This window comes from Lynx rufus, unplaced genomic scaffold, assembly GCF_022079265.1.
Source record: "Lynx rufus isolate CCGP_SWC_20201006 ecotype Redwood Valley unplaced genomic scaffold, mLynRuf1.p SCAF_7, whole genome shotgun sequence".
NCBI classification, from domain to species: Eukaryota; Metazoa; Chordata; class Mammalia; order Carnivora; family Felidae; genus Lynx; species Lynx rufus.
The window spans coordinates 41,482,225-41,502,465 of NW_025814889.1; the positions used below are offsets into that span (position 1 = coordinate 41,482,225).

Consider the following 20,241-nt stretch of genomic DNA (forward strand, 5'->3'; position numbering starts at 1 on the left):
TACTGAATTCGAATCTCCAGGATGTGGACTGGAAATATCCCTTCACTGCCCTCTTTGACTCCACTCTGAGCTGTGAAGTCCCGTTTATATAAGCAGATTTACCCAGATCAGTGCCAACTTGGGTCAGCTGAAAAGGTTTTTACTGCAGGGCCTTGGAGAACAGGTAAGTAGGCCCAAGGTCACCATCTGGAAGAGAAGGATGTGCAAAGGTGAAACTTCAAGTACAGGACAAGAGAGAAGACTTGTCCTTTGAGGTTCTTAAGTATATGATGATATAATTAAAAGTGTGATAAGTGCTAAGAAGTATAGAGTGACATGAAAGCATTTAACATAGGGATCTACGCCTAACCTGGGGTCAGGAAAGCCTTCAAGGATGTGATCTTTCCACTGAAACTAGAAGCCCATGTGGCAGTTAGCCTGACAAAGGGAGGGAGGATAGTGGGATGAAGACCTGGAGGCAGAAAGGTTCCATCCTGTGACCTACTGCCTCTCCCCAATTAAATAATTTGGGAAATGGGGCAGGGAATATAATTCTATTCTTTTACTTAAATGTTCATTTGTCTATTCAATGAATTGGCAAATATATCTTGTCTGAAAAATCTGAAATAGAATAAACCACAGTGGGGGCACCTGCGTGGCTCACTCAGTTAAGCATCCGACTTCAGCCTAGGTCATGATCTCACCATTCCTGAGTTCGAGCCCTGCATCGGGCTCTGTGCTGACAGCTCAGAGCCTGGAGCCTGTTTGGGATTCCGTGTCTCCCTTTCTCTCTCTACCCCTCCTTCACTCACACTGTCTCTCTCAAAAATAGACATTAAAAAAAATTTAGAATAAACCGCGATATGTATGTTATACCTTGGCTTTGGGGTTTGGGGTGATTTTTATTTTTCTGCCCGTCTTTGTTTTCCAATCTTTTTATGATATTTGCTAACAATTATAAAGACATACTTATTAAGTGCTTAGTCAAGCACTATTCTAAATGCTTTATGTATATAAACTCATTTAATCTACACAACCTACTGAGGTTTGTGCCATTATTATCCTCTTCTAAAGATGACAAAAGAGGTACAGGGAGGTTATGTAATTTGCTCGAGATTACCCACATCATAAGTGGAGAAGGCACACCCCCTGCCCATCACTCCCATGTTCCAGGACAGAACGCATGGGACAGCTATCTGAGATTTCAGAGAAGTAAATGGTAGGGAGGAAGAAACCAGAATTTGAAGTTCCATGAAAACAGTGGTGGGCTTACCATCCCCTCCCCCTAACTCCATTATCACCCAGAATGCACTAAAAGGCCTCCCCAAACCTGGAAGTGTACATCAGGTATGAACTGAAAGAGTTCCTCTTGGAGCCCTCTGTTGCAGGTCTGAGGAGCAGGAAAGGGACTTCTAAGGGTCCGAGACGGGGAAATCCGTTGCTTTTCTTTTTCCCTTCTCTTCCCTCATTAGCCCCAGGCAGTACCACGGTGGTGTAGTTATAGTAGCACAATGACAGCAACAGTGACTGCGCAGGCACTGAAAACTGAGGGAGAACTCCTTTGACCACAGAAGCTGTGGTCCCAAGAGTGTGAATCAAATCCCTCTGCTTTTTTCTTTCTTTGTTCTCTTGATGCTTAGCCCAGACATATAGTGGGAAATGCTCAGCAAAGTAGAGAAGTTAAAGCCCCAGTTTTTTTTGGGGGGGCAAAGGATTGGGAAAAGAAGAACGAGAGAATCAGAGTGTCAGATCACAGAGAGGAGGGAAATCGAGAGTCCCATAGAGTTGTGTGTGAACTCTTGGGCTCACCTCAAAGCTGCACAAGCATGGATCTGACCCTCAACATCTTACCAAAGCTTTATGAAACGAGCTACAGGGTGGACCACTGTCTAGGTCTGACTGACCACTGGGTGGCACACATAAAGGACTGATCTAGATAGCACCACAAAGTTAAACTGACATCAGAACCACAATACAAAGAAGATAGGTGGCTGCTTGAACCAAACCTGGTCGATAGACTGCTAAAATAAAAAGCACTCTCACTAGGATTTTAATAGGATCCAGGGGCTCAAAACGATATTCAAAATATCCAGGATACAACATAAAATTACTCAGCCTACAAAGTACTCTCCAGGGAAAAGACAACCAACCCCAAGATGACAGAAATGTTGGAATTTAAAGCAAAGACTTCAAAGCAGTTAGTATAACTATACTGGAAGAAGAAAGGGAGAATGCTTTTGAAATAAATGGAAAGATAGAAAGTTTTAGCAAAGAAATAGAAGACATAAGGAAGAACCAAGTGGAACTTTTAGAACTGAAAAATAGGAGTAACCAAAATAAAATATTCACTGGAGAGCAGAATGGAGATGACTTTGAAGATAATCAATATAAATTATGCAACCTAAACAACAAACAAAACCCGGTTAAAAAAAAAAAAAAAACCCACAGAACCTCAGAGACCTGCGGGATAAGACCAAATATCTAGCATTTGTGTCAACAGAGTCCCAGAAGGTGAGGAGAAAAAATATGATTTAGAAAAATTATTGAAAGAATTCATGGCTAAAATGTTTGGTCCCAAATTTGGCAGAAACACACAGATTCAAGAAGCTTGGTGAACGGCAAACAGAATATACTCAAAGAAACCTATGACCGGACATAATAATCAAATTGCTGAAAATCAAAGATATAGAAAAATATCCAAAGAACATCTAGAAAAAAGAATCCATTTCCTATAAGGAATCAATGACTCAGATAACTGCAGATTTCTCATCAGAAACTATGGAATCCAGAGGGAGCTGGAACAACACTTAAAGTGCTGGAAGAAAAGTGTCAAGTCAGAATTCTATATCCAATGAAAATGTCAATCAGCAGTTATATAAAATAAAGACATTCTTAGGTGAAGGAAAGCATAAGGATTTGTCACTAGCAGAGCTGCTGTACAAGAAATGCTAAAGAAAGTTCTTCAAACAGAAGAAAAATGATAACAGGAAACTGGGGACATCAAGAAGGAGGAACAACAGAAATGGTAAATATAGATTGTTCTTTTAAGTTCTTTAACATGTCTATAATGGTTGAAAGTAAAAATTATGAAACTGTGGTGGGGTTTTCAGCATTTGTAGATGTAATACATAAGACAATTGCAACATAAAGGAGAGACAATAAAGGGACGGACCTACATAGTGGTAAAGCCTACATTTAATTTGAAGTGGTGAAGGACAAAATCTAAGTAGACTATGATAAGTGTGTATTTTATAAGCCTTAGAGCAAGGGTTAGGAAGCCATATTCCACAGGCTTGTTTTGTAAATAAAATGTTATTGGAACATAGTTACAGCTTACTCATTTACATATTGTCTCTGGCTGCTTTCACACTATAGCACCAGATGTTTTGTTTTAATTCCAAGATAGATAACATATAGTGTTATATTAGTTTCAGGTGTACAATATAGTGATTCAATAATTCCATACGTTACCTAGTACTCATCATGACAAATGTCCTCCTTAATCCTCATCACCTATTTCATCCATTCCCTAACCCACCTCCCCTCTGGTAACCATCAGTTTGTTCTCACTAGTTAAGAGTCTGTTTTTTGGCTTCTCTCTCTGTCTCTCTTCTCTTTGCTCATTTGTTTCTTAAATTCCATATATGAGTTAAATTATATGGTGTTTGTCTTTCTGTAACTTATTTTGCTTAGCCTAATATTCTCTAGCTCCATGTCATTGCAAATGGAAAGATTTCATTCTTTTTATAACTGATTAATATTCCGTTGTGTATACATACAACATCTTTATCCATTCATCAGTCAGTGGACTCTTTGGGCTGCTTCCATATCTTGGCTATTATAAATAATGCTACTCTAAACATAGGGCATCCTGAGGAGTGCCTATATCTCTTTGGGTGCGTGTATCCCTTTGAATTAGAATTCTCATATTTTGTGGGTGTATACCCAGTAGTGCAATTACTCATAGGGTAGTTCTATTTTTAACTTTTTTGAGGAATCTCCATACTGTTTTCCACAGTGCCTGCACCAGCATATGGCACCAGAGTTGAGTGTTGCAAGAGACATTGTGTGACCTGCGAAGGCCAACATGTTTGTTATCTGGCCCTTTACAGATAACAGCTTGCCATTCCTGCCCTAGAACAACCACTTAAAAAACAAAAACAAACAAACAAACAAAAACTAAAAGAAAAATTTAGTGAAAACAGGTTAAAGAGAAATACTAAATAATATCCAAATAAACCAAAAGTGGAGATAGCTGAATTATCAATGGAGGAGCAAACAGAAATAATAAAGTTATAGAAGTAAATCCAAACATATGAATACATTAAATGTAAATAGCCTAAATATATCAATTAAAAGATTATTTAAATGGGCTTTTAAAAACCACAAAAGATCTGACTATATTCTGCCTTCAAAAAACCTATTTTAGGTATAAAATAGGTGGGTTAAAGGTAAAAGAATGGGAAGACTTACACCATGAAAATATTAATCAAAAGAAACCTGAAGTAGCTATAGTAATATCAGGCCAATTAACTTCAGAAGAAAGAAAATTACTAGATGAACATTACATAACGAAGAAAAGTTTGATTTTCCAAGAAGACATAATTCTAAATGACTTTGTGTCTAACTGCAGAGCTTCAACATACATGAAGTGAAAACTGATAGATATCAAAGAAAAAAATGGGCAGATCCACAATTATAGCTAAAAATGTCAAAACTCCTCTCCCAGTAACCAACAGAACAAATAAACAAAATTAGCAGATGTAACGAAGTATATAGAACTGAATGATGCCATCAACCAACAGGATCTAACTTAAATTTATAGACCATGTCCCCAACACAGCAGAATCACAACTTCTTTTCAAGGGTACATGGCACATTTACCAAGATAGATTATGTCCTGAGTCATAAAACAAATCTCAACAAATTTAAAAGAAGTCCGATAAAGTATGCTCTCTGACCATTATGGAATTAAAATTAGAACTCAAGAACAGAAAACAGGGAAATCTCCAAACACATGGAAACTGAACAACATGCTCTTAAATAACCCATGGATCAAAAAGGATGTCCCAAGAGAAATTAGAAAATATTGTGAACTTAACAAAAAAGAAAATACAAAGTAGCAAAATATGTGGGATGTGGTTAAAGGCAATGATTATAGCATATAGAAGAAAAATTATAGCATCAAAATCTTAGAAAAGAAGAAAGGTCTCAAGTCAACAATCTATACTTCTACCTTGAGAAGGTACATGAACAGCAAAATAAACACAAAGCAAGCAGAAGGAAAACATAATAAGAGTGCAAGCAGAAGGAAAACATAATAAGAGTAACAATTAGTGAAATTGAGGGGAACCTGGCTGACTCAGTCAGTAGAGTGTGCAACTTTTAATCTCAGGGTTGTGAGATCAAATCCCATATCGAGTGTGGAGATTACTTAAGAATAAAGAATCTTGGCGCACCTGGGTTGCTCAGTTGGTTGATTGTCCAACTCTTGATTTCAGCTCAGGTCATGATCTCACTGTTGTGAGATTGGTCCTATGTCAGGCTCTGTGCTGAGTGTGAAGCCTGCTGAGATTCTCTCTCTCTCTCTCTCTCTCTCTCTCTCAAAATTAAAAATAATTTTAATTAAAATTAAAATAATTAAAAAATAAAAATAAATTTTAAAAAACTTAAAGAAATTAATGAAATTGAAAACAGAAAAATAGAAAAAAATTAATGAAACCAGAGGTCAATTATTGGAAATGATCAATAAAATTGATAAACCTCTAGCCATACTGACCAAAAAAAAATTTTTTTTAATTAAAAAAAAAGAGAGGAGCCTGGCTGACTCAGTAGGGCATGTGACTCTTGATCTTGGGGTTGTGAGTTTGAGCCCCATGTTGGGTGTAGAGATTACTTAAAAATAAAATCTTTTTTTTAAGGTTTTTTGTTGTTGTTGTTGTTGTTGTTGTTGTTGTTTTTTTTGCTTGAGAGAGAGTGAGAAAGAAAGTGTGTGAGCAGGGAAGGGGCAGAGAGAGAGAGAGAGGGAGAAAGAATCCCAAGCAGGCTCCACACTGTCAGCTCAGAGCTCAACGTGGGTCTCGAACTCACCAACTGTGAGATCATGACCTGAGCTGAAATCAAGAGTTGGACACTTATCAGACTGAGCCACCCAGGCACCCCAAAAATAAAATTAAAAAATTAAAAAAGAGAAAAGACACAAAATACTAATAAAAAGGGGGGGCAATTGGCTGGCTCCGTCAGTAGAACATGTGACTTGACCTTGGGGGTTGTGAGTTCAAGCCCCACGTTGAGTGTAGAGATTACATTAAAAAAATCCTTAAAAAACGTAAAAATAAAAAGGAATAAAAGAGGGGATATCGCTACAGTCCCCACAGACATTAAAATGTCATAAGGGAATACTACAAACAATCCTACACACATAAATTCAACAATTTAAACAAAATGGACCAACTCCTTGAAAGTCACAAGCTATCAAAACTCATCCAAAAAGAAAGAGATGTAAATATGAAATGTACAGCTACAAAGCTTTTGAAAGATAACATAGGATAAAATCTTAGTTATCCAGAGTTAGGCAAAGTGTTCTTAGATATGACATCCAAAATTTGATATAAAAGAAAACAGTGGTAAGTTGGACTTCATCTCAATTACAACTTTTGCTTTGAAAAAGAAAATGTCAAGAGGAAGAAAAGCTACAGAATGGGAGAGAATTAGTTGTGAATCCCTATTTAACAAAGGACTTCTAACCAGAATATATAAAGAACTCTGATGTCAAATAAGCATGTGAAGAGATGCTCGACATCATTAGTCTTTAGGGAAGTACAAATTAAAACTTGTAATAGACAAGATGTCTATTAGAATAAATAGAAGAATGCCTACACACTTAATAGAATGGGGTAAAATAAAATAGAAAATGACAATACTAAGTGCTGGCAAGGATGCAAAGCAACCTGGGCTCTCTCACATTGCTGTTGAGAATGCTGAAAAATGCAAAATGCTGCAGAATGGTGCAGCCACCCTGGAAAAGTATGGCATTTTCTTATACAGTTAAATATACACCTTGGGAATTCAAGCTGGTGCAGCCACTCTGGAAAAACAGTATGGAGGTTCCTCAAAAAACTAAAAATAGAACTACCCTACGACCCAGCAATTACACTAGGCATTTATCCATGGGATACAGGTGTGCTGTTTCGAAGGGACACATGCACCCCCCATGTTTATAGCAGCACTATCAACAATAGCCAAAGTATGGAAAGAGCCCAAATGTCCATTGATGGATGAATGGATAAAGAAGATGTGGGGCGCCTGGGTGGCTCAGTCGGTTGGGCGTCCAACTTCGGCTCAGGTCATGATCTCGTGGTCCGTGAGTTCGAGCCCCGCATCGGGCTCTGGGCTGACAGCTCAGAGCCTGGAGCCTGTTTCGGATTCTGTGTCTCCCTCTCTCTCTGACCCTCACCTGCTCATGCTCTGTCTCTATCTGTCTCAAAAATAAATAAATGTTAAAAAAAATTAAAAAAAAAAAGAAGATGTGGTATTTATATACAATGGAGTATTACTCAGCCATCAAAAAGAATGAAATCTTGCCATTTGCAACTATGTGGATGGAACTGGAGGGTATTATGCTAAGTGAAATTAGTCAGTCAGAGAAAGACAAAAATCATATGACTTCACTCATATGAGGACTTTAAGAGACAAAACAGATTAACATAAGGGAAAGGAAACAAAAATAATTTAAAAACAGGGAGGCGGACAAAACAGAAGAGACTCATAAATATGGAGAACGAACTGAGCGTTACTGGAAGGGTTGTGGGAGGAGGGATGGCTAAATGGGTAAGGGGCATCAAGGAATCTACTCCTGAAATCATTGTTTCACTATATACTAACTAATTTGGATGTAAATTTTAAAAAATTAAAAAAATTAAAAAAAATATATATACACTTACCGTATGATCTCACAATCCCACTCCATTTTATTCCTAAAGAAATTAAACATGTTCACACAAAAACATGTACACAAATGTTTATGGCAGTTCTGTCCATTATTGCCCCAAACTGGAAACTGGAATGTCCTTGGACAGGTGAATGGATAAACAGACTATAAGCACACAGAATACTACTCAGCAATAAAAAGGAGTAAACTATTAATACACGCAACAGCATGAGTGAATCTCAAAGGCATTATGCTGAAAGAAAGAGCTTCTCTCATGTATGATTTCATTATATGACATTCTGGAAATGGCAGAATTATAGCAGTGGGAAACAAATTGGTGGTTGTCAGAGTTAGGATTGGAGGAAGGGTGTGACCACAAAAGAGCAGCAGGACGGGGTTAGGGGTGATGGAACTTTTTTGATCCTGATTGTGGTGGTGCTTACACAGATCTGCATGTGTTAAAAGTCACAGAACTGTACACACACACATACACACAACACACACACAGACAGCAATTTTACTATATGTTAAAAGATACAAGATTTAGGGCACCTGGGTGTCTTAGTCAGTTGAGCGCCTGACTTGATTTCGGCTCAGGTCATGATCTCACAGTTTGGGTTTGGAGCCCCACATTAGGCTCTGCACTGATAGCATGGAGCCTGCATGATTCTCTCTCTCCCTCTCTCTCCACTCCTCCCACCTCTCTCTGTCTCTCAAAATAAATAAACTTAAAAAAAATACAAGATTTAAAAAAACAGGCATATAGGCTACTGGTATTCATCATTTTAAGCAATGTTATTACTTGAGTAATTTTTAAATGGTTTCTTCTTGGGGCACCTGGGTGGCTCAGTCGGTTAGATGGCTGACTTCGACTCAGGTCATGATCTCACAGCTCGAAGGCTCGTGGGTTCAAGGCCCGTGTCAGGCTCTGTCCTGGTAGCTCAGAGCCTGGAGCCTGCTTCCGATTCTGTGTCTCCCTCTCTCTCTCTGCCCCTCCCCTGCTCACGCTCTGTCTGTCTGTCTCTCTCTCAAAAATAAACAAACACTAAAAATTTTTTTTAATTGTTTCTTTTAATGTTTATTTTTGAGACAGCATGTGCAAGCAGGGGAGGGGCAGAGAGAGAGAGAGAGAGGGAGAAACAGAGGATCCGAAGCGGGCTCCATGCTGACAGAAGAGAGCCCGACGTGGGACTTGAACCTGTGAGCCACGAGATCATGACCTGAGCCAAAGTCTGATGCTTAACCGACTGAGCCACACAGGCGCCCCTAATACAAAAGTTTTTAAAATTACCGAGGAACTATTTAAAGGAACCCCATGGTGGGGCGCCTGGGTGGCTCAGTCGGTTAAGCGTCCGACTTCAGCTCAGGTCACGATCTCACGGTCTGTGAGTTCGAGCCCCGCATTGGGCTCTGGGCTGATGGCTCAGAGCCTGGAGCCTGCTTCCAATTCTGTGTCTCCCTCTCTCTCTGCCCCTCCCCCGTTCATGCTCTGTCCCTCTCTGTCTCAAAAAAAATAAACAAACGTTAAAAAAACGAAATTAAAAAAAATAATAAAGGAACCCCATGGTGACACATTCTGTACAACCCATTAGTATCCTTTGCGTCAATCCGGATTTTGAGCCCTGGCTCTTGCAGTGCTGCTAGCTAGCTAACTGCGTGGTCAACAGTCACCTCTGTTTCTTAAGCAGTGACATAGGAGCTGGGGTTTGGATGACACCTGTAATTGTTGCTAAGCTGTGTGGAATCCTCTCCAACCTCAAGATTCCGCTTCAGGAGGTCCGGGGTGGTGATGCCCATCTGCTACCACACTTGGTAACATCCAGAGAAGGTGAGCCGCAAGGTCTCTAACTCTAAAAGTGTTATTATTTATAGCGTATCGTTATTCATAGCATATATTTAGCATATAGCATGTTATTTATAGCATATAGCAAACTGGGGTTTGCTTACATTAAGGTCTATGTGAATTGGGAACCCGCTTGTGCCCTTCCCTGCCATGTTGCCTGTCAGTTGGGAATTTCACACCCGACACACACAAACCCAGGATATCTTCACTAAAGTCACCAGCAGTTTTCCAAGAATCTCTCCATCAAACCATTTCCCACCTCAGTGTGACCTTGACCTTTCCTAAGGTATTTCTGCTCCCCCCTTTTTAGAGACTCAAGTCCACCTCTAGGGCCGTATCCCATGCCCCCCTCTCCTATCTTCCAGCTCCATGTGTCCAAATGTCCTAGCTGCGGACACTCGGTTGGCTGCTTGGCTGGCGAACACTTACATCTTGGAGGTAATTCTCCAGAACCTGCAAGCCCTCCAGGTGGCAGGTGACAGCAGATGAAGAGGGTGGGAGGGATGCCGAGGGGAACTGGGGGCAGCACCCTATTCCTATGCCAAAGATAAGGTCTTCAGGGAAGACAAAAAATCCTAAAGGGCAGACAAGGGCCAAGCAACTTGGAGTGCTAACTTATCCCAGGGACAGTCAGAACAGAGCATGGGGGCGGGGAGGGGGGCGCAGACAGGGAGGGCTGAGCCCAGAGGGAGAAGCACCACCTCCTTGTCCTTGTCTCCCTAGAGCTCCCATTTAAGGGCGGACATTGAGGATGGGAAGGCTCAGAGCTGCCAGCGCTCCCTGCCCAACCTCCAAAGCAGCTCTGCCCGCCTTCTGCATCCCAGGCCCCTCCATGTATGTCCCTCACGCCATGCCAGCTCTGTGCCCCCCACAGGCTCTCCTCAGGGATGGAGGCTAGCTGGGAGGCTGCTTGGCGGAACCGATACCCAAGGCCTTCCCTCCCCATGTCCCGAGTCCCCTGTTTTTTTCTTACCTTTTAGCACCTCCTGTGCCTAACTGTCCCTGTCTTCACCTCCCCAGCTTCCAGTGCAGCCCCACCTGGATCCCACCCCTCTAATCTGAAGACCCCAGTAATGTCTAAGGAGAGAAATAAAGACAACTTTTTTTTTTTTTTAATCCCTATCCCAACTGGAATGGACTGGGACAAGGAAACCTTGACCCTTGCTGCTCCCTCAGCCATTGGGAGGCCCCATGCCCAGGACTGGGAGCATCAGGGCAGGGCAGGTATGTGGAGTATTTAAGTGCACTTGGAGTATGTGGGTTGGGAGACCTGAATACTGGGTTATCGTTGTGGATCAACTCCTGGTCCTCTGGGTGACCAGTTTGTGACTTGGGCATTGGATTGCAGAAGGGAGGAAGGGGACATTGGATAAAGGGTGTCAGTAGGACCCGAGGCCCTTTGTTACCATAGGAAGGAAAACATCCCAAACTGCAAGCAGGCCTGGGTCAGAGTGGCCCAAAACATTTGCTTCTACTTGTTGGTCTGGAAAGCTGAGGCCTGGAAAGGGCAGAAGATAATAATTGGGTAGCTGGCACCACAGAGGGCTGGAGGCCAGGATGATGATTTCCAAGTTGTGGCTGGGAGTATTTTAGGAGTCCTGAGGACGGGCACAGAGATGAGGATCACCAGAGAGCATCAAAGGAGCAAGACAGAGGAATCAGGGAGAAATCAGTCATTTGTAACCCGTGCACTGTGTCAAATGCTTTCTGCATACTACATCACGGATTTCAGTTCTGCAGGATGGACCCATGTCTCCACTGCCATCAGCGAGCGCCTAGAAAGGCCCATTTTACAAAGTGGGAAACTGATGAGAGATTAAGAATTCTTCCCGGTCCATTTTACAAAGTGGGAAACTGATGAGAGATTAAGAATTCTTCCCGGTCCATTTTACAAAGTGGGAAACTGATGAGAGATTAAGAATTCTTCCCGGTCATGCTAAGTGGTGAAGCCAGGTCTTACTCAAGTCAGGCTACGTTCATAATTTCACTCCTGTAGATAGCTTAACCTCCAGCCAAATATCAGCCATGAGGAAAATAATGTGTCCAACCATGTCCTCCAGATGCTGGGGCCAAGGGCTGGGGGGATGGCTGTTGTGAATGAGGCTGGGCCCAGTTGGAGAGTTGACCAGAAATAAAATGTCGGCTTCCTTCCCGAGGGTTCCTTTCCCATTTCTGCCCCCTGGCCCTCACCTTGCAGTGGCAGACAGGTCAACAAGTGCCAGGGGGCTGGTTCTTGGGCACCTCACTAGGAGAATGTTGCTCACTAACTCCCCACAACAGATCCCTGCTGAGAACCAGTCACGGGTTCTAGGAGTAAGAAGCACTGAGTTGAAGGGTGGTCCTCACCCAAGTGCAGGAAGTAGGGGTGAAAATCAGTTCATGTGTCTGAAAGCCAGTTCCCATATGGGAGAGCTCGTGAAACACTAGGTTGACTCACCTAGATTGAAATCCGGGTAACCCTTGCCCTGCTCCAGCCCCCACTCAGAACCATACCTGTGAGTGTGGGCATTGTGAAATCCAGATTGACCAGGTTGGCCATGAACTGCAGCCTAAGATTTTACAGCTTGCTGGAAACTTCAGGGAAGTGAATAACTTGCCCAAGACCACATGGCTGGGCTGGTGGCAGAGCCGAGGACCCAGCCTCTGGGCATCCCTTACAAGTCTAGGGTTCTTTGTCCTGTGGGCTCCACAGGAGACTCACGAAAGCTGTTCCCACTCCCAGAAGGACATATATGTCTGTTTGGACAGAGCACAGATTGACACTTGGGACTGACGGCTGTGGACGCTTTGAGTCCCATCATCTACAATTCAGCCACTCAGCCACCCGGGAGGAGATGAATTATCTATACAGGCACCCCTCACCTTTTACAAGTTTACATTAAGCCACTTCACATGTGCAGAAGACCGGTTTGGGCTAACACAAAGAAATACGAAGGGGATTTTTGCTTTTGCCAAAGTGAAAATAGCTTTCGGCAAGCTTTTGGTTTTGCAGCAAGTTGTAGAGGTGCCATATGCCCAGAGCGGCAAGAGGGCGGTCACCACGCTCCTTCCCCCAGAGCTATACTCAGCTTCTCTGCATCAGGCCTAGCTCTGAGCTGTCTGTGAGCATCCGTTTGCTCTGTGCGTCCTTTAGCAAGACGGTTTCAGAAAATTCAAGGTTATTTTTTGGGTCTGGGAATGCTCAAACACTTCTCCATAGAAGTTAATAGTAATCGGTTCGCTTTATGCCATTTCAGCTTCCGAAAGCTTTCACAGGAACACTCTGTTTTCGGATAGCGGGGGGAGCCTGTACTTGTTTGACTTCTGAGATTCCTGGATTCTTTTGGCCACAGGGTTGGTTCCCTTGACCCCGATCATGGATCTTCACCAGCCCTATGTAATGAGATTTGGCACGTGTCCTGGAATAGGACGTCAATGCATGATCGCTGCTCTCTACTTCCTCCCTCTGCTCGTTCAGCTACTAGACAGATCCTCTTGAATCTGTTCGTTCACAGAGGACGTGGGAAAGATCCTCCCTTCCCTAAGAGGAACCAGAGCCTGGAGTTGTTTGTGTGTGTGTGTTGTTTTTTAAGTAAGCTCTACGCCCAACATGGGGCTTAAACTCACAACCCTGAGATTAAGAGTCGCATGCTGTGCTGACTGAGCCAGCCAGGTGCCTGTGCTGTTTTGTTTCTTTGACTTTAATTTACCATAAACTGAGAAGAACCAAAGATTGTTATAAAGAAACCATCACCAGACCCTTACCAGCATTTACTATCATTAAGTTCCCAAGAACAGAGTGACCCATTTGGCCGAACCAGGTCAAGCCAAGAGTGAACGTCTTAAGAAATTTGAGCACTTCATGCCCTTCCAGTACTGCTCAGGTTCCAGGTTGGTTTTCTTCTCTGGTCTCCTTCCCTGGGCTCAAATTCTCAACAACTGAGGGTGGAAGGACATTGCTGACTCCAAAGCGCCTCCCCCTCGAAGGCCTGTGCCTTCCTGCTTGGTACCACACGTGTTCCCACCCACAGTCCAGGGGAGAATCTATGCCCAAGGGACAAGGGGCACCAAATTCCTCAGGCACCTAGGAGATATGCCTTACATTCTCCCTGACATGTGAAGTTACAGTAAAAGCAAGGGAGACAGCAGCCAAGGGTGAAACTGCTTGTTTTCACCCATCAGCCTAGCCCAACTGACTTCCGCTGCTGCTGCTCTGGGCTCTGACTGTCCCACTGTTGTTACCACCGAAGTACTGGGCTTGAACTCGAGTTAAGAAGGCCACACGTGGTGGGGCGCCTGGGTGGCGCAGTCGGTTAAGCGTCCGACTTCAGCCAGGTCACGATCTCGCGGTCCGTGAGTTCGAGCCCCGCGTCAGGCTCTGGGCTGATGGCTCAGAGCCTGGAGCCTGTTTCCGATTCTGTGTCTCCCTCTCTCTCTGTCCCTCCCCCGTTCATGCTCTGCCTCTCTCTGTCCCAAAAATAAATAAACGTTGAAAAAAAAAAAATTAAAAAAAAAAAAAAAAAGAAGGCCACACGTGGAGACAGAGGGAAGGCAAGAAGGTGACGAGAAGACAGGAGGGTTGAATTTGAACAGGGAAAAGATCAAAAGTAAAGCCAGAATCCTACTTGCTCTTTTTTCCATTCTCCTTTATTCCATAAACACCTAGTTACAAGTTGCACAAATCAAAAAATAAAGGCAGAGAAGGGTGTAGGGAAGGTTTCTGTGATGTGCAGGGAGTGGGAAGGGAGAAAGGGTTGGGAGCCAGTCCTCTCCCTCCACACACAGCCCTGGATAAGGGCTATGGCCTCTGCAGTGGGGGATCTGAGGAGGAGGTGGGCAAAGATCCAGGGCAGCTGAGGGATAGAGGAAGCCCCTAAACCCAGAGCTCACCCCAAAAGCCCCTTCGATGCATGGCGAGGGTAGAAAGGGGAAGGTGAGGAGGCTCAAAGATGGAGCAGCAAAATGAAAAATCAAGTTAGCAGATACAGGAGAAGTGGACTCATCATGGTAGGGGATTAAAGAAGGAAAAAGTAGGTAAAGGGGGCAGTGAAAGGTTCTCCCTGAGACCCCCAGGGAGAGGTGGGGGGCCAGCTTGCCTGTTAATTTAATATTAAATTGGGAGTGGGAGCTGGAGAGGAAAAAGTTATTTGGGGGATGATCTCTCAGCCTCTCAGCCTGTACCTGGAAGGGAAAGAGAGAAGAGCGAGTCAAAAGACAAAACGTAAAGGCCAGGAGTTGGGTTTACTCTCCCATTCCAGTGGCAGCATTCTTCTCTTCACACCAACTAAAACTTACACCATCAAAGGCAGTAATTGCTGGGCACCTGGACTCCTTCTGCCTCATGACAAAGGAATGTGCACAGGTACGTGCCTCAACCCCCCCCTCCATGCTTGACACCTTACAATTCCTCCCTCTCAATACTTACAAGAGAGGCTGAGGGCCTAGGGCCCTCACCAGTCATAGCGGCGGGACTGTCGGGAGGGGGAGTCCTCAGGTCCCTGTATAGCCAGGCGGGGAGGCCCCTCAGCCCTTCGTCCCCCACCCCCTGAAGCCTCATGCCGTCGAAATTCCAGAGGGCGCTGCTGCCGGAATCGGGATGTCTCCCTCCGCCATTCATCATCAAATGCTGCAGCCTCACCTGAAGAGCACAGAGACCAGACGTGACATTTAAATATACAGGCTGGCTTCTGGAAGCAGAGGCAAGCGTGAGCCACAGCCTTCTCAGGTGAACAAATACAGCAAAGGCTGAAACTATGTGTGGGGACATGTTGAAGGACACCAACAATTTCTGTTCTTAGTAGTCTGGGGTTCCATATGGTTCCACGAGCTAATAGCCAACAGCGATTCCAATGTGGAAGCCACCAGCAGGCCTAAGGCAGGACTACTCAAGAAGGAAATCAGGAACGGGGTAATTATGAAGTTAAGGAGCATAGTGCCATGCACACAATAAGTACTTAATAAATACTTATTGACTTGAGAAAGAAAAAAACTGATCCTGACAGTTGGCCTCTCCTTGGCGAGGAGACTGCCAGGGCTTGACTTAGCCCCTAAAGCTGACAGGACAGGGCTCAAGTGAGGTCAGAATAGGAGGCCTGGAGCGCCTGGATGGCTCAGTCAGTTAGGTGTCCGACTTCGGCTCGGGTCATGATCTCACAGTTTGTGGGTTTGTGCAGTTGGGCTCTGTGCTGACAGCTGGGAGCCTGGAACCTGCTTCGGATTCTGTGTCTCCCTCTCTCTCTGCTCTTCCCCCACTCATGCTGTCTCTCTCTGTCTCTCAAAAATAAAAACGTTTAAAAAAATTAAAAAAAAAAAAAAAAAAAAAAAAAAGAATAGGAGGTCCACCCAGAACTTTGCCAAGAAATATCTACAGAGGTAAGGAGAGAAAGCTGGTTGGTGTCTCCTAGCTCGCAGGAACAGGACCAGTGGCTACCGGCCCAGGAGCCAGAAGGGTGATGAGAAGAAAAGAAGGCTCACTCTCATCCAGGTTGATATAATCCTGCCGCTCCTCCTGGTCCCCTGTGCGGTGGTTTCGGGAGCGCTGGAGGATGTGAGCCCGGTCTCGGATGTGATGCCCGATGGACATCTGCTCTAGCCCACTGTCCGAGTCCCGTACGGTCCTGCGAGTCTCCCGGATCTGGGAGGAGGCAGAACACAGCACACAGCTGTCCCTTCCAAAGCCTGGCTACACCAAGCCGGGATAGACAAACCACCCCCAACCCAATCATGAAAAAAGAAGCCAGGGTTTCTGTGCATGTCATTCAACCCTGCATTCTCTGGGATATCAGAAGCCCTTCAACTCACCCCGCCTGGTGCCGAGCGCATCTCTGACGTCTCCTGGTAGACCTTGGGGGCACCATCACCCGTATTGGAGTAGGAGATGACAGTGGAGGATGAAAAGGTCTGGCAATTGCCTCCAGCTGTCATGTGTTCCTGTGGAGGAAAACATACAGCAGGACTGAACGGTCCCTCTGGCGAAGGGATCCCACATTTCAGCTGCCTGTTCCTGTCTGTATCTTTCTTACAAAACATGAGAAATGAGAAAACATCAGGACTCATCAGTACCCCCCAAATTCCTCTGAGTCCAACAATAAACAAGAAAGACCTTTAGAGACTGAGCCTTAATCGCATGCTTAGTAAGACTGCTCCTGCTGCTTCCTAGTTAGGCCACGAGAACAGATAAGGGAACCCAATGCTCTCTGGGTTCAATGACTTTATCCGGCTTGAGCCTTTCCCTAGCGCACTCTTGCCTGCCCCCGCCTCAGAGGACTCAAGAAGGTGTCGCCAGCCATCACTGAGAACAAGACTGCAAAAGCATATGGCGCAAGAGCCTCACCATGTTCCCAATCATGTCGTTCATCATCCCAAACATGTCCATGAAGCCACCTGACTGCAGCAAAGAGATGGAAAACAGAGTCAGGAAAGCAAAGTCAGTGCTCAGATTATCTTGTTTAGGCACCCACTAGATGCATGGCTACACATTCCCTTTCTCCTCTTCCCTCACACGGAGCAACAGCTCTGTCTCTTCATTAGCATGGCCAGTACGTGGAATGTTCCTCTCCGTGTTTCCCTTTCCACATACTGCTACCTTCCTCCTCAGTCTCTATGGCTGCTCTGATCCCATCTTTGTTCTCCTGGCTGCCTTATTTCCTCCTATCTTTTTTTTTTTTTTTTAATTTTTTTTTTCAACGTTTTATTTATTTTTGGGACAGAGAGAGACAGAGCATGAACGGGGGAGGGGCAGAGAGAGAGGGAGACACAGAATCGGAAACAGGCTCCAGGCTCTGAGCCATCAGCCCAGAGCCTGACGCGGGGCTCGAACTCACGGACCGCGAGATCGTGACCTGGCTGAAGTCGGACGCCCAACCGACTGCGCCACCCAGGCGCCCCTCCTCCTATCTTTAAGAAGCACACCCAAGTAAATGAATTATAACCTACAAAAAAAGGGGTGGGCATGAAATAGTAAAAAACAAAAAAAACCTCTAAAAAGCCATCTCTTGCTGGCCCTTCAACTGCATCTCAATCCTCAGGAAGACAAACTTTGCTAGGCAATCACATTTCCCTAATAGGAATTGCTCCTAGAATGCAGGGGTCAGTAAGTGAACATCTTTAACCCACAGGACTCAGAGCACACAACAGGACCAGAGCTTTGTGAACACTATAAAAAGATTGTAGGGGCGCCTGGGTGGCTCAGTCAGTTAAGTGACAGAACTCTTGATTTCGGCTCAGGTCATGACCTCACACTTTGTGAGATGGAACCCCGGAGTCAGGCTCTGCACTGACAGCATGGCGCCTGCTTGGGATTCATCCTCTCTCAAAATAAATAAATCAACTTTAAAAAGATTCTAGGATTACCCATAAAGCTATTCCAGAGAGCCACATTTGTAAATAATATCTAAGGGCCTAGAGTGTGTCTGAGATGGAAGGACACAAAGATGTTAGGACTCACCATTCCCAGCATCCCAAAGGGGGAAACAGTCCCAGCCTGCAGGAAAACACAAAGAACAAATTAGAGACCACATCCTATTCATTACAACCCCAAGCCCATGGGCCCAGCTTTTTTTCCATCCTCCTCTCAAAAGGGGATCACAAAACCCTTTTGGCAGACCCTTTCCCCCACTCGTAAAAAAAGATCATTCCACTTGCTAAGCTGGATAAAGCGCAAGAAAGATCAAAGGAACCCTCCAGGCTTCCTTTGGGTCTCAGGTATGTTGCAGCACCATTACCTGCATCCTACGGCTGGCAGGCCTGGTCCCTGGCATGTTGCCATCTGTGATGCTGAGGAAGGGGCTATATCCAAAGCCACCTGACAACATTCGGTTCATATGCTGACGGTGAATAGCAAAGGGGTCCCTGTGGAGTGAGTATACAGTGTGGATGGCAGAAGGGCCAAACAGTCAACACCCACTCCCCGCCTCCCCAGCAAAAAAGAAAAGTCATGGGGAAACAGTGGCACAGACGCCTATTTCCTCTCCAAGTCTGAGCTAGAGTTGAGTATCCAGCTGGTTCCAGCCAATGCCAGCAATGGGAACCCAGATGTCTGTCTGAATCACTTAGAGACCTGAATTGGAGTAGGATGAGCGCCCTAGAACACAAGGGGGAGGGAATACTCACATCAGGAACATAGGATCCTCGGGCTCCACGTCCCTCATAAAACGGAACATCCTGATTTTAGCTCCAGGGGGCTCCACGCTGTAAAGATGTGGAGGCTTAGATACTCGGAGGTAGCCAGGCTTTTTGCACACCTGGCTCAGTGAAGGGACTCAGGACACTGTCCCTTCCAAATGCTGTAACTGAACCCCCCAAACTCCAGTGAGACCCTTCTCCAGGTGGTGGTCGACACCACCCTCACGGGAGAGAAGAGCTCTTCAAACCTCTCAAGGAGGGCCGTGGAAAATTTTTCCAAGCCTCGCAGTCTTCTGCCTCCCCCCACTCACAGCCATCCTCTTCCAAGAGCCCTGGCCAGAAGCATAGCCCCCTCCCCCGACGCCACTGTTCCAGATGCGAATCCCGAGGGCTGGCCCTCGCCCCAGCAATGACCCCAGCCACTCGGCCCCCTTCTCACCCCGAGCCGCCTCCAGGCCTCCCCCAGGCCGGCCTCACTATCCCCACCGCGCCCGTCTGCCGCTCCCCCGGCCCGAGCCTCACCGCCGGGCGAGCCGGAGCGGTAGGCCTGGCCCTCTCCCCTCCCCGCATCCCAGACCCTGCAGCCCCGCGGGCCCGCTCCCTCCCTGGCCCCGGCTGCCCGCTCTGCTCGAGCCTCACCAGTCCCCGATTCGGGCTCAGCGGCCCATCCGGCCGGTCTCGCCTCTCGGTGCGCTGCAGAATCGGGGGTTGCGGCCCGGGACGCGGGATTGGTCCGGGCTGGTGCTCCTCGGCCTCCCGCGCCGCCTCCTCCCAAGGCTGCCACCTCCGTACCCCCCCTCGGCCCACGGAGCCCGAACCGCGGCCAGGCCCGGACGGAAGTGACGTCACGATGGGACAGCCCGCCCCGGGGCCGGGCCCGCGGAGCTCCGCCTACTGGCGGGCGAGGGGAGTGGGCTGGGGCTGGCTTCCCGGGCGGCGGAGCTGGCGGCCGCGGGGTCTTCCGGGGACCAGGGGAGGGGAGGCCTCATCACTAACCTGGATTTGGGCTCTGTGGACTGGAAGAGGCTCCCTGCGAGGGTGTGGGGGAGGAGCAGAGGCTCCCCTTCCTCGGGAGGGACGGGGCGGGGGAGGGCGGTGTGGCACGTTCCCTCAGGGGAAGGAAGAGACCGTGGGGCAGATTCCCATGGCGGGGAGGGGCGGGCTCCCTGTGGGCGACTGGGTGGGGCGGATCCTGGGGGGGAACATTAAGCAGATTTTTCTACCCGAGCGGCGTTCAGCCCAAGAGGGAGGAAGGGCGGCCGTTCTGCGGGGGAGGCGCTAGGGCCAGTCCCGTCGGGAGGAGGCGCGTTCCAAGCAGGGGCGGGGTCCTCGGAGTGACGTACAGGAGGAGGTGACAGTTCTGCCCCTGTCTAGCTCTGGCTTCGAG

At 46.2% G+C, this 20,241-nt stretch overlaps 1 protein-coding gene and 1 long non-coding RNA gene across 2 annotated transcripts; one reads left to right on the forward strand and one right to left on the reverse strand.

Moving 5' to 3' along the window:
• The first annotated feature begins 777 nt into the window (after positions 1 to 777).
• LOC124502408 (uncharacterized) lies at positions 778 to 13,357 on the forward strand. Its single transcript, XR_006959903.1, has 5 exons — positions 778 to 3,004; positions 9,595 to 9,737; positions 10,118 to 10,190; positions 10,773 to 10,976; positions 12,989 to 13,357. It is a non-coding gene; the product is annotated as an uncharacterized LOC124502408 (long non-coding RNA).
• Positions 13,358 to 14,356: 999 nt separating this feature from the next.
• Positions 14,357 to 20,023, reverse strand: MLF2 (myeloid leukemia factor 2). The gene is made up of 9 exons (XM_047066678.1): positions 19,494 to 20,023; positions 18,843 to 18,920; positions 18,455 to 18,581; positions 18,178 to 18,213; positions 17,065 to 17,118; positions 16,533 to 16,661; positions 16,206 to 16,365; positions 15,157 to 15,369; positions 14,357 to 14,912 (listed from the first exon to the last, which is right to left on the reverse strand). Exons 2-8 carry the CDS (start codon positions 18,890 to 18,892, stop codon positions 15,182 to 15,184), a joined length of 744 nt encoding a protein of 247 aa, XP_046922634.1. The 5' UTR covers positions 18,893 to 18,920; positions 19,494 to 20,023; the 3' UTR covers positions 14,357 to 14,912; positions 15,157 to 15,181.
• Positions 20,024 to 20,241: the final 218 nt, after the last annotated feature.